The following is a 12,958-nucleotide window of genomic DNA, read 5'->3' on the forward strand; positions in this document are numbered from 1 at the left end:
AAGGAAACGGCTGTCTGTAATATTTTTGCAATTTGGGACACACAAGCTTTGTCACTTCTAAAGTGTGACCAAGAGCCTGTTGCTAAGCTAGCATCATGTGCCCTGTGGGTGGAGTCCTTGAACAAGCCTTGCATTGTGATACCAGCCTACAGTATAAGTTTATCAGTTCACCCAGGGTCATATCTCTTCTGCACACGTTCTACAGGCCATCTGTAGTTATTGAGTATCACAGATCTGGCCAGGCTGTTGGCATTAGGGAGCACTAAAAGATGGCTTCCACACTTTGAGGATTATATTAAGTTGGGGCCTCTTTTGTTGTGGCTCTAGGTATGCAATAATCCATAAGCTATTTTAAATCAGGCCATAATTAACAATTGCATCCATTGTGAGATGACTGAACATTGTTTGACTTGAACCAGACAACTAAATGTAAAGATGATAAATTGATTGTCAAACAATTTCTTTTGGAATGGTGTCGTACTCAGAGGGAAAGTCAGGAACTAAGTAAGCCAATGATTCTGCAATGTGTTGTTTTAAAAACTAATGTTGGTATGGAGCCGTATTTGACCTTTGTGTGCAGTAGTTTGGTTAGAGCTCTGCCATCGAGGGACTATGTTATTTATTATGTTTTCCCACTGGGACATATTGGTACCTTAGAAGGAAAAAAGCGTACTTGCGACAGCATTTGTGCACAATATATTCTGCACTTTACATTCTTTTGTAAGTTTTAGAGTAGAGGTGTAGAGTTTTTAGATTGTGTTTTTTACTTCCACTTTTAAGGATGCCCAAATGTAAGCAATGTAGAGTTGCTTTACGGTTTTTACAAATGTTGCTCAATGAGGACGTAGGTTTTAGATTGATATTTTTTCTTTAAATCTGTATTTTATTGTAAATTCATAAACAAATAGATATTAGCACATTGTTTTTTTGTTTTTATATGTATGCTTTTATGATTGTTTCTGACATTCGATTAAAGATGATGATAACGATGACTTAACGCTAACCCTATCGCTAACAGTAGCCTGCACACTTTTCCAAAGGTCCTACCATCATTTTGTAATATAAAATATCCCAAGATATTTCTAGAAGGTTCCATAATGGAAAATCTCTGTGGATGTGGAACTCTTTTTTTAGTTAATTCTACAAAGGGCTTTAGCTTGTATTTACTTATTCTTACATCTTCGGTACAGATTAGGCATTGCAGTACCTATTATTGCTGCCTAAGCTGACTTCTACAGACATGAAAATTAAAGTGCTAATCATTAGAACCATAGTGTTGAGAAAGTATGAATCACACCTTACAGAGGATGAGCAGTACAGAATATTCTATTAAGATTCTATATTTCAGGAGAGTGCTTCCTCCGCTTGTAACCAATTAAGGCACAAAAATGAACTATTGAAAAAATAGGCTGAGGTCCTCCAACAGATACTACTGGAGAACAGAGGAAGGAAATACTAGGAAAAATGTTTGCAAACGTGTTTAAAGAGTGGTTCACTTCCCTCACTGTAGTGTTGGGCATAAGCTTATGCCTACCTGCTAAAGTGCATCTGGCAGTGAGAAGAAGTAAGGGACAGTCATTGCCACCCTCAAATACTCACTCGAAAGTGACTACCCTAGTCATAAGTCAGCTTATCTTATTACATTTATTTTTCTTTCTGTGACTTAAGTTGGTGGATTTTGTAAAGTGAACTGTGTGACAATTGGACTGTGCAAAGCATGTTAAATGAAAGGCTGTAATATGTCTGGCTTTTTTCTAACACAACACTGAAATAGCTAAGTGAACTGTTCAAACATTTCAAATAAATGTCACTAGTTATGAAGACCTATTTTTGTAATTCTGTGGTGAAAAAAATATAGGTTATATGATCAAAAGAAATTAGAACACCTTACTTGGTGATGTGCAAATTTTAAATATTTTTTGCTGAAATCCAATTTCCAAAACTTGTTCATGCACTTTTATCAGTAAAACTACATGTCAGTGGGAATGTTTTGTGGCCATTTCAATGGAAAATATGCTATCTGTAAATAACAATGCAGTACTACATCATGCTTTGGTAATATATTTCTGAAAAGTTTGTTTTTAAACATGAACTGGAAATTATTACTGCTCCTGCCCAGATGACAATGCTATTAGTGAACTAAGAGGCAAGCCAGAAATCATGTGTACCCTATATATGGGCTTGATTCATGTTAAGCATGGAGCAAACACTTAGTCTAGTAAAAACAAAAGGGTGTTTTGTACTGCAGAAATAGTGAACCTGCATATTTGAAGGTGCACTCTTATGTGATGATAAAGAAAAAAGACTGCTCCATGAGACAAAATATTTGCCTAGGATCACACAATTTGAGACCAGTTCACGGGTCAAGTACATTACAGTTAGGTCATGTAGATTATTAAAGTTATTAGTCCTGCAAGTCTAGTAACATTTATGAGATTTTTGGAGCCCAGCCAAAGACTCCCCCACCACCAGGACCAACTTCCACCAATGCACGATCAGATTCACAAACTGCATGAAGAACAACTGCCTGAAGCTGAACACGGATAGACTCTAGTACTGATCTTTGGCAACACAAACTCTCCCTGGAAAGCCGGCCCACAGAACTCAGACCCACACATAACATCTCAGCTTAACCCTGTATCATGCTCCTGCTTCTTCATTCTGCGCATGCTATGCAAGATCTTCAAGAGTCTCCCCCAAAACTCCAGACGGACCATTACACAGGTCCTGATCTCCAGCCGGTTGGACTACTGAAACAATTTCTACGCAGGAATGGCAACCCACCTCCTTCAAAGACTCTAAACCATCAGGAACGCAGCTGCCGGCATACTCATTCTCAATATCCCACAACAAACTCCCATCACCCCACACCTCAGAGAGCTCCACTGGCTCCCAGTTCAGAACAGATGCCAGTTCAAGCTACTGACTCACGCATTCAAGGCCGTTCATAACTCTGGCCCAGCCTACATCAACCACCACCAAAGCTTTCACCAACCTACCAGACACCTCCACTCCCCGTCCCTCTCATTAGCTCACAACCACACATCCAGTAGAGCAGGGCTGGAGGACGCTCCTTCTGCTACCTCCCAGCCAAGACATGGAACAACCTCTTCATACATCTCCTGAACTCGGCTACCATATCAGAATTCAGCAAGATGCTCAAGACCTGGCTCTTCGGCTGAACCCAGGGACCCTGCCAGCACCCGCATGCCCTCAAGGGTGGCAAGCAGCGCTCCACATATCAACTGATTTAGTTGATTGATTGATTTGCAGTAAAGCAAGCTCATAATACTCCTTCCCACTCTTAATCTGCAGATCCCTTTCTCAACCTTAAGTGCAAAAGGACAATTAAACGTGATTCCAAGCTGTCTTTACACACCGGCTAGTGTAAAATTAGGGTAGTAAGTCATAGTTCCTTCTTGTACAACTTGTACATCTATTTGCTGATTTTACAAAGAACATTTTGAAACATTTTCAAGATAACTTGTGAGACAACTAAAACAATGGTTCTGACACTTTACCTGCTAAATCTCTCCTGCCAATGCCTACAAGTCCTTCATACAACCCCTTGATGGGATTTTCCCCTGCCATGACTACTCCATGTAGCCATATCAACAGCATTCTGTGGCCATGATCTCTATAGCTTTTACTGCCTGTAGACAAATAGAAAATGAAAATGTAAGTATCAATATGTTTAATGGTTTATTGGAATAATAAGCTATGTGTCTATAGTATGCTTCAACTGCATGATCACCATCAATACATCTTTTCTTTTAAAGCATTTCTTTGTTTAAGGTGGCAACTGCAATGTACAAGCTCCCATTATGTTTTAGGGTTTTGATGTCCAAATAGGCCAATTGATGAAGGGATGGGCACAAAATAAGTCTTAGAATTCCAACATAACACGGACCTGGTAATTCTTTTAAAGACACTAATTCTGTACAGATTAAGGCCCATGGTGTAATGAAAACAAGTACACTCCTGGTAGTCTTCAATGCATTTTAAGGGTAGTAAACAACCTGTGTCTGTAACGCCAGACACCTTACAAATGCCATTAGCCAACTGAAATGGAATCCCTTGATATGACCACCCAAGAGCCCAGGCATTGCTAATGACAGACATGATTCCGCCAACCCACATTCCATGAACCCATGACATACACAAGATTCAACAATAAGCCCACAATACAACACATCCTTCTTCTTTCCAGCGACACAACAAAACACAGAGTGCCCAAATCCCTACACCCGTACCCAAGTACAATGAAAGGTATCGCCCCACCCAAGACATACAAAACATTAAACAAACATCTAAAAATAGTTATTTAACTAAAAACATAATAACCCCACCAAGCAGGGGGCCTGCTCACCCAAAAACCTTGCAGACCGGTGTCTCCACCAATCGCAACTGCATCTATGACCCCCTTCTGTCACTCACTTGAAGTTTCTATCAAAATCATCGTCATCCATAAACAACCAACTGCAACACTTCTCTCCCTTCTCAGACGAGCGGACAATACCTGGCTCATTCTTCTGAAATAAAGCAGTAAAGCTTGCTTGACTGCCTCCATGTCTGTCCATTTTCCAATTTTACCCAATTGCCCCAACTTCTTTTACTTTATATAAGCCCCATATTTGGATAAACCTCCACTCACAACACCACGTTTCACCTTCACTCAATCATTGATTTCAATCAACCTGTGACCATTAGGAGTTGTTTTGACCTTTTCCACCAATTTAGATTCACTCTCACGCAACCACGACTGAACTAACCTAATTGCCGGCTGTCTGCCTCTCAACAAATTAAATGGTGTTTTCTAGTGCCAGAATTCACTGTGTGTGGTGTGCCCACAACATATCTTTGATCGCACTCTGCATGTCCAATCCAGCTCAATCTGAGAGCTCCATGGTGCCTTTCACCAAACGGTTCAGTCTCTCAACTTGGCCACTCCTCTGGGTGTTGTAGGATGAGGTACAAATATGTTTGATTCCCAAATTACCCAAACAACTGTGACATCTCCATGGATGTCAGCTGTGTGCCATTGTCAGTGATCAATTTAGAAGGTATCCCTTCCCTTCTATATATTTCTCCCATACCGGAAATGGTGGCATTCGTGTTGATGGATTTCATAAATACCACCACCAACCACCTGGATTTCAAATCAATTTTTTCATGCTCCAGGCAGCACAAAATGGGCCAATGAAAAGCAAAGTTTCTCTCTTACATGATCTGCCTCAACAACATGCTGATTGCATTCAGTCACTCCAAAACTGACTCTCAACCTCTTTTCTAAATTCTTACATTCTTCAAATTTTTCCACCAAATGCTTCACTTGGGTGTCCATTTTTGGCCAACAAATTCTCTCTTTCAACCTCTTAATTTTGAAGGTTTGACCCAAATGTCCTTCGTGGGCTAACTTTAAAGCCTTTCTCTTACCACTGTTGGTGGCACACATTTTTCCTTCTTCTTAATCAAGCCATTGCTACAAGGGATAACTCTTCTAGAACCTAACTGCCTCCAGGACCATACTTTCCCTTCTCAATTAACTCCAGAGAACTTCCTTCACTGCTTCAAGAACCTCATCATTATCCATCACTAACTTCCAATCATTCATGGATGCACGTCCATGTAATCCTTCAGTAGTATCCTCTATGTCAGCCTTCACTTTCCGAATCAAAAGTGCATTCAAAAGCAGCCTTATCAGGCAACTGAGACAAACAGTCCGCCACTTTGTATTTCCAACCTGGAAGATATTCAACTTTACAGTCATACTCCTGGTTGTACCATGCGGCCCTAGTACCTGGAACACAGGTTTATGGTCAGTTCTCAATACATCTTTCCTGCTCCAAATGAAAATGTGGAAATTATTTATGCCCAGGCAGCTGCTAACAACTCATGCTCAATAACGGAGTAGTTTCGAACTGCATCAGTTAACAAGCGCTACACAAAAGCTACTGTCTTTTCTGTTCTTCCATGCACTTGAGACATAAATGGAATCCCGTGATATAACTGCCCAAGCATCCAGGCAGTGTTTATGACATAGACAGGATTCCATGAACCCACATTCAATGAGCCCATGAAATACACATGATTCGACAATAAGGCTTCAATACACCAGTCTAGACCTTCGAGGCTCCTCTCAGGTCCCAATGGCAGGTCCAGTCCTTTTCTAGTTTTCTGTAGGTCCAGAAAATATTCTGATGGGGTTCTACATTTATATCTGGCACTTTCTAGTGGGTGTGGATGCATTCTGGGAACTCCCTAGTCAATAGAGTGAAAGGTCTCGGGGCAACCCTACTCACCTTTTAATTAGTTCCTGTTCACCTTACTGAAAACATGCTGAACATGACATGTGTCAGGGCATTTTTAAGATGGCAAAACTTGGGCTCTGTGGGTACGTAGGCGAGTGCACTTATATAATCACTAGTGGTCTCCCACATCCTGCACTAAAATCTTGTTTGAAGAAGTCCCAGTACCCCAAATAACCCGGGAGTCCGGTCTAGTAGGACAAAGGCCGGGTCCTACAACAACCGGACAGGAGATACACAAGAGTTGTCCGGGCATCCTGTTTTTTCCCTTTCAAGTGTGTCAAGGAGTAACATGTGGCTCAAACAGACCTGTCAAGCAGGGTTTGGCAAAGTGTGTCAACGAGATGCCCACAGCCTCCACCCTGAATATTCATTCCTGCCCATTTAGCTCAACCTATTGTGTAGCTCCTGTGTGAATGTCACACCTCGTTCATACCTCATTCAAGACTAAGCACAGGTTAGGATTTGGTATAGCTAATGCTAATTAGCCTTCTGAAAGCTCAGGCATGTAAAGAAAAGTTTCTTTTCCTCAATATTTTTTTTTTAAAGTCACCATTGAATGTCATTTGTATTAACTATTGCAACCAATGGTTTAATTATTTTTCTAGCTGGTGCCTTTCATGAGTTAGTGCTGTCCCACTTTTAAATACCATGCACCCTGTGTTGTTGGATACAAGGCCTTAGTAATATTTAAAAAAGGAAGGTCTTTACTGTCAAAAAGTTATATTTGATAGATTGTACTGCAGGTTTTACACTCCAGCAGTCTGGATACACAGAGTAAGTCTGTAGCCATTTTTGTACTGCCACTGTAGTGGATGGCACAATAGGTGCTGCAGTCCACAAGTGGCATTTAACTTCCAGGCCTTTGGCACACTTTGTACACCATATACTAGGGACTTTCATGCAAGTTATATGTGCCAATCAAGAACATGCCAATTCAATCAACAGGCACTGTACTCTGGGTTAGCAGGGGTAAAGTGCACAGAATTCTAAAGCCAGCAAAACTAGTGTCCAGAAAAATGCAAAACGTCTGAGGGCGACCATGCAGAAAAGATAACGATTCCAACACAATGGCTCGTTAACTGGCAGCTGGTAAAGCAAAATCCGGCATCAACCATATAGTATATATATTGATTTTATGGTTTGGTTACAATCAAAAATCTCATGAAGAACAATTTAAGCAGCTATGGTGAGCTACCTAAACATAAAATACCCCAACTCACTACTGATGAACTTCAGATATTCCCTGAATCCAGCTCCCCAGCCGATGGTACTTGCAGACCTTGGCTGTGTCTAACAAGCATAGTGATTTTGCATCTGTGGCCTGCAAAAAAGGTCAATGCAACAGGTGCCTGGTTATATCTGCAGGACAAAATCCAGGTTCAATTATTCACCCAATTCACAAAAAGGGTCCCAAACAATATTCTAAAAAATTTCGTCTTAGAACAGTTCTAGATGTAGGAGATAAGCTGTTTGTATTTTTTTTATGGGTAATACTAATTGAGTGACTGATAAAAACCTTCTCAAGGCAAATAAAATACATTTTTGGGAAAGATGCTCCACAATCAAACTATTAATTATTAACATTGTCTCCTAAGATGAACACAGAGAAAGGCAAAGGTGTCCTAGCCCCAGTTCTTTTTCATTGTACACCTCTGCCTTATCTCATTACTTGGACCACTCAAAAGGTCTAGCTCAAGAGCTAGGAGATAAAGATATATCTCACTTAGCTTACGCTGATGAATTGGTGGTCCTTTCACAAACTCCCATTAGCCCACAAAATCAACTCTCAAAATTGAACAAATTAAATATTGAGAATGAACTGATTGTGAATTCCACAAAAAATATATATATATTTTTGGGAACACTAGGAAACAACTTGTATGTAAATTGGTACATCAAAGCATAGACCAAGTAAATAAATACGACTACTTGGGAACTGCCATTGACAGCAAATTATCCTGGGCTGGCCATATCTCTATGAGAAAAACATCAAGCATCATAACTAAGGGCTTGATTTATAATTTAACAGACGAGTTGCTCCGTCACTACGCTGATAAATACCACGTCCGCCAAAATATAAATCCCATAGGATATAATAGAATTTATATTTTGGCAGACGGGATATCCATCACCGTTGTGCCAGAGAAACTCGTCCCCCAAAATATAAATCAGACCCCAATTAAGTGAAACGATTTGCTAACATCTATGGAAGAAGAGCCATTGGACCATCCATTACTGCCTTGAGTTCTAAGCTTTATCCCATGCTGTTAAATGTCCTACTGAAATATAATCATAAAATTGTGCTAGAGACTTATACTGTTTTTATGAAACATTTTAGGACTTTGCTAAGTCTATGGCCCTCAATGACACATTGTAAAATTCCGTTAGAACTCAATTTAAAATCTTTCATTACTCTTTACACAGCTGCAGCACAACCGCGGTGGACAATCTAAAACTGTTGACACTTAATGAACTAAAGTTAAAATGAAATAACAATGTTAACTTAAGTTTAAGTTGTATAGGAGGTCCTATTCAAGAATATAGTCTTCTTCCCTTGGATTCGCTAAAGAGGATGAGCAGGCGCAAGCAAAAAGCAATAATAAGTAACATCTTGAGGGACAAAAAAATTACTTATTTTAACACTGACTTATAAACTCCTAGATCTAGTATTATATTCTTATTTTATGGCGAGACACCATATATCAATTCTGCCTTGGAGGCAGCAAAAAGAAAATTAAATATTTAATATTTAATGTTCAGGTTACGCCATATTCCACTACATTAGTTTGAAAAATGCTGGAAATTATGTATTAGTGCCCCAAATAGATGCAGGCTTTCTGACCTTGCATCTGTATCCTTAGATCATCAAATTTGTGTCCTAATCCGGGACATATCGCGGGTGATTCAATACCTGCTTCCTCTCCAGGGTGTGCCTCCCTGCCCCGGTCCATCGCGGCTGATGTGCCGATTGCTGTGGAGGGCGGGCGCCATCTTGGGTGAGGACCTGTATCCCGGCGGTGCAGCTCGTTGCGGTCTAGCTGGGGGTGGGGTTAAGACATAAATCGGCCAGAGTCGTGGCGTGCCTTGCGGTGCTTGAAGGGTGGTGGCAGCACTCAAGAGGGTCGGATTGCGCATTTGGGGACAGATTGCGAGCTGGGAGAAGCGTGGAGCTCCACTGTGCCTTATGTTGCTTTTAAATTTAAATTTTTATCGTTTTGCGCCTTCTTAACAATTTATTAATTTCCCTCACTGTATTTGCCTGACCTAATCCGGGAAATATCGCGGGTGATTCAATATCTGCTTCCTCTCCAGGGTGTGCCTCCCTGCCCCAGTCCATCGCAGCTGACGTGCCGATTGCTGTGGAGGGCGGCCGCCATCTTGGGTGAGGACCTGGATCCCGGCGGTGCCACTCGCTGCGGTCTAGCTGGGGGTGGGTTTAAGACATAAATTGTAATGGCCTCCCGAACGAGCAGCGGACGAGCGCAGCGGGCGTGCCAACGGCGCGCCTAAGGTAAGCCCGTTTGCATCCGTCCGCGGCCAGCCGGGGCAAGGGGCATGTGATTCTGCCCTATTCCCCACCTACTCTGCCCCGGAATTGACACGTTTGCATGCCCATTGGCCACTCTCTCCCATCATACCTCCTAGATTGGACTCATTGGGACTTCTCTGTCCCCGGAAGGCTTTCCCTGAATTCGACTCCCCTCTAGCTAAGGCACTACCGTCCGGCATACAGTGCCCTCCAGTTGCCTCCTCTTTCCCCGCTAAAAGAGCTGTCAATTCCAATTTCACTGTGAGCTACCTGAATACCCGCTCGCTAGTCAAGCACCAGTTGGAGATTTTCCAGCTCCTGGACTCTGAGAAACCAGACATTTTAATTGTCACTGAAACCTGGCTTAACGAGGAGTCCTCCCCAGACATCATCGCGGCAGTCCCGCCAGGCTATTTTATCCTCCAAGCCAATAGATCCTCAGGCAAGTCGGGTGGTGGGGTCGCAGCCATCATCAAACATCCAATTAGATTCTCCTCAGTGGATGCGGCCACCATTCCTTCAGTCGACTGTCTTATCCTTCGACTTGAATCCCCAGTGGCCCCCCTTATTTGTGCCCTGGTTTACCGCCCCCCCAGCCCATGTCCAACTTCCCATCAATGTTTGGTGACATGCTCTCCCAGTTGGTCATAAACAACTCAAAAATCCTCATCATAAGAGATTTTAACGATTGGCCTTCAGACAATAGAGAGAGCGTTTGCTTATCTACCTTCTCAGATTTTCTAGCTGGTATGAACTGCTCTCAGCATATTCACTCAGCAACCCATGTCAAGGGCCAAATTCTTGACCAGGTCTGGACCTCCAATTTGGATATCTCTACCCCGCTTATCCTTCCCTGCCCTTGGTTGGACCATTTTATTATCACTTTTACCTTTTTTGTAACCTCTCATGCTAGTCGTACCCTTGAGGGCAACCTCCCAGCTGGGAACTGGAATAGGGCTGATCTTGGCAACTTTGCCACCCTACTTAGGGCCCCCCCCCCCCCCGAGTGTGATTCCTTTCCTTAGACTCCTTAGACACCCAGGCACTTGACCTAAAGCACTGGCTCGAATCAGCCAGTGACATAGTAGCCCCTCTCAAACACGTCAAGCTAAAACGCCCTCATGACGCGCAAAGATGGTTTTCAGAGGAACTTAAAGCCATGATGCTTAAACTTAGACAGGCCGAGCATTGTTGGCGGCGAGACTATGCCCCCGCCAAGAAGCTGGTTTTTGCAGCCGCGCTTAAAGACTACAAACAAGCCATCCTGCGAGCCAAAACCTCCTATTTCTCAAACAAAATCGTAGACTTAGCCTCTAAGGCAAAAGATATATTTTCCATTGTGGAAGAACTCTCACATCCAGACAGGGTTACCCTCAAACCTCTTCCCTCTCAGCCTCTTTGCGATTCCTTCAACTTGTTCTTTGTTGAGAAAATTGCCAATGCTTATCTCGGCTACCATCCCTGCTACCCTTAACCCCCATTTAGTTACACAGATACCCCCGATCTAGGAGAATGATTTCCTAGTTCTGTTAAAAAAGGTCGCTTCTGGATCCCCCACGGACTGTTGTCCTCCCCATGTCTTACGCGAGGCTTTCACTGCCTGCCCTTCCCCTCCCTTGTCCCTTCTTAATAACTCACTTAGAATGGGCCTGGTCCCTAGCTCCTTCAAGGCCGCTGAAGTGGTGCCTATCCTTAAGAAACCCAATGCCGACCCGTCCCTCATGAGTAATTTCCGTCCCATTTCCCTACTTCCCTACCATAGTAAAGTACTTGAGGCCCACGTCACCAACTTTTTGAGCTCATTCATCGAAAGTTCGCAGTTCCTCGACCCCCAACAGGCTGGCTTTAGACCTGCGCATTCCACTGAGTCGGTCATTCTCTCAGTGATGGAGGAGCTTATTTAATTTATTTATTTATTTATTTATTTAATGGTTTTTGTAAAGCGCGTAGTAACTCCGAAGAGCATCCCAGCGCTGATCTGACCTTAAGAACAACCAGGATCGGGTGCTCCTGGATTTGTTGGCTGCCTTTGACTTGGTTGACCATGATATCTTGGTCGGCCATGTCGAGGAGGCTGGCATCCAGGGGTTAGCCCTTGATTGGGTTCGCTCCTTTTTGAGCAACCGTTCCCAGGCTGTCCGTCTCTCCCACTTCTCAGCCGATAAGATTAGGCTGACGAGTGGCGTCCAGCATGGTTCCTCCCTTTCCCCCCTCCTTTTTTATTTTGTACCTCACTCCTCTTATCCGTTCTTTACGAGGCAGCAATGTCACTGCGTTTAATTACGCAGACGACATTCAGCTTGTCTTTGATATTGACTCTTCGGACCAATCCATTTATAATTTTCAGTCCACCCTGTGCCACATCAGCGATTGGATGGGGGCAAACCATTTGAAACTTAACCCCGACAAGACCGAGCTGGTCTTGATCGGGGGTGTCTCCAACCCGTGGAGCTCCAATTTTTGGCCCCCACGCTTGGGCCTTCCTCCTCGCCCCCGTGGATTCCGCTAAAAGTCTTGGGGTTATCATCTGTAAAGATCTCTCAATGAAGCCCCAGATTAACCCTGTGGTCTCCTCTAGCTTTTTCCTTCTACGCAAGATCCACAAAATATCCCGCTTTCTTACCACAGAGGCTCTCACCCTTGCTCTTTTGGCCCTGGTAATTTCTAGAATTGATTATGCCAATTCTCTCTATGTTGGTATCCCGGCCTACCAGCTGAACCGATTGCAGCTGGTCCAGAACCAGGCCGCGCGAATGATCTTTCACCAGCCCAGGCACCCGACATGTTCGTTCCCTGCTAAAATCCCTTCACTGGCTCCCGGTTACCGAGCGTTGCAATTTCAAACTTGGCTGTATTATCTTTAAAGCTCTGGCCAGTCTTGGCCCAGCCTTCATCTCCTCTCTCCTTCACCATTACGTTCCTTCCCGCAATCTTCGATCCTCCCATCTTGCCCTGCTCAGGACACCCACCTTTAAACGCAAGAAACATGGAGGGCTTAGATTTTCATTTCTTGCCCCCTCCTTTTGGAACGTACTCCCTTTAGAGTTTAGACTCACCTCCTCCTACTTCCAGTTCAGGTCTCTCCTGAAAACTCACTTGTTTCGCAAAGCACATGATT

The 12,958-nt window shown here is 43.1% G+C and overlaps 1 protein-coding gene across 2 annotated transcripts in view; it reads right to left on the reverse strand.

Moving 5' to 3' along the window:
* The window catches only part of ANKDD1A (ankyrin repeat and death domain containing 1A), a 392,066-nt gene that overhangs the window by 47,349 nt on the left and 331,759 nt on the right, over positions 1-12,958 (reverse strand). For both annotated transcript variants that reach the window (XM_086958048.1, XM_086958049.1), the window contains exon 14: positions 3,522-3,653. In XM_086958048.1, the coding sequence (XP_086814174.1) occupies positions 3,522-3,653 (132 nt within the window). The remainder of the gene's footprint in view (positions 1-3,521; positions 3,654-12,958) is intronic.

The sequence above is a fragment of the Lissotriton vulgaris genome, chromosome 2_1 (genome assembly GCF_964263255.1).
Source record: "Lissotriton vulgaris chromosome 2_1, aLisVul1.2, whole genome shotgun sequence".
NCBI classification, from domain to species: Eukaryota; Metazoa; Chordata; class Amphibia; order Caudata; family Salamandridae; genus Lissotriton; species Lissotriton vulgaris.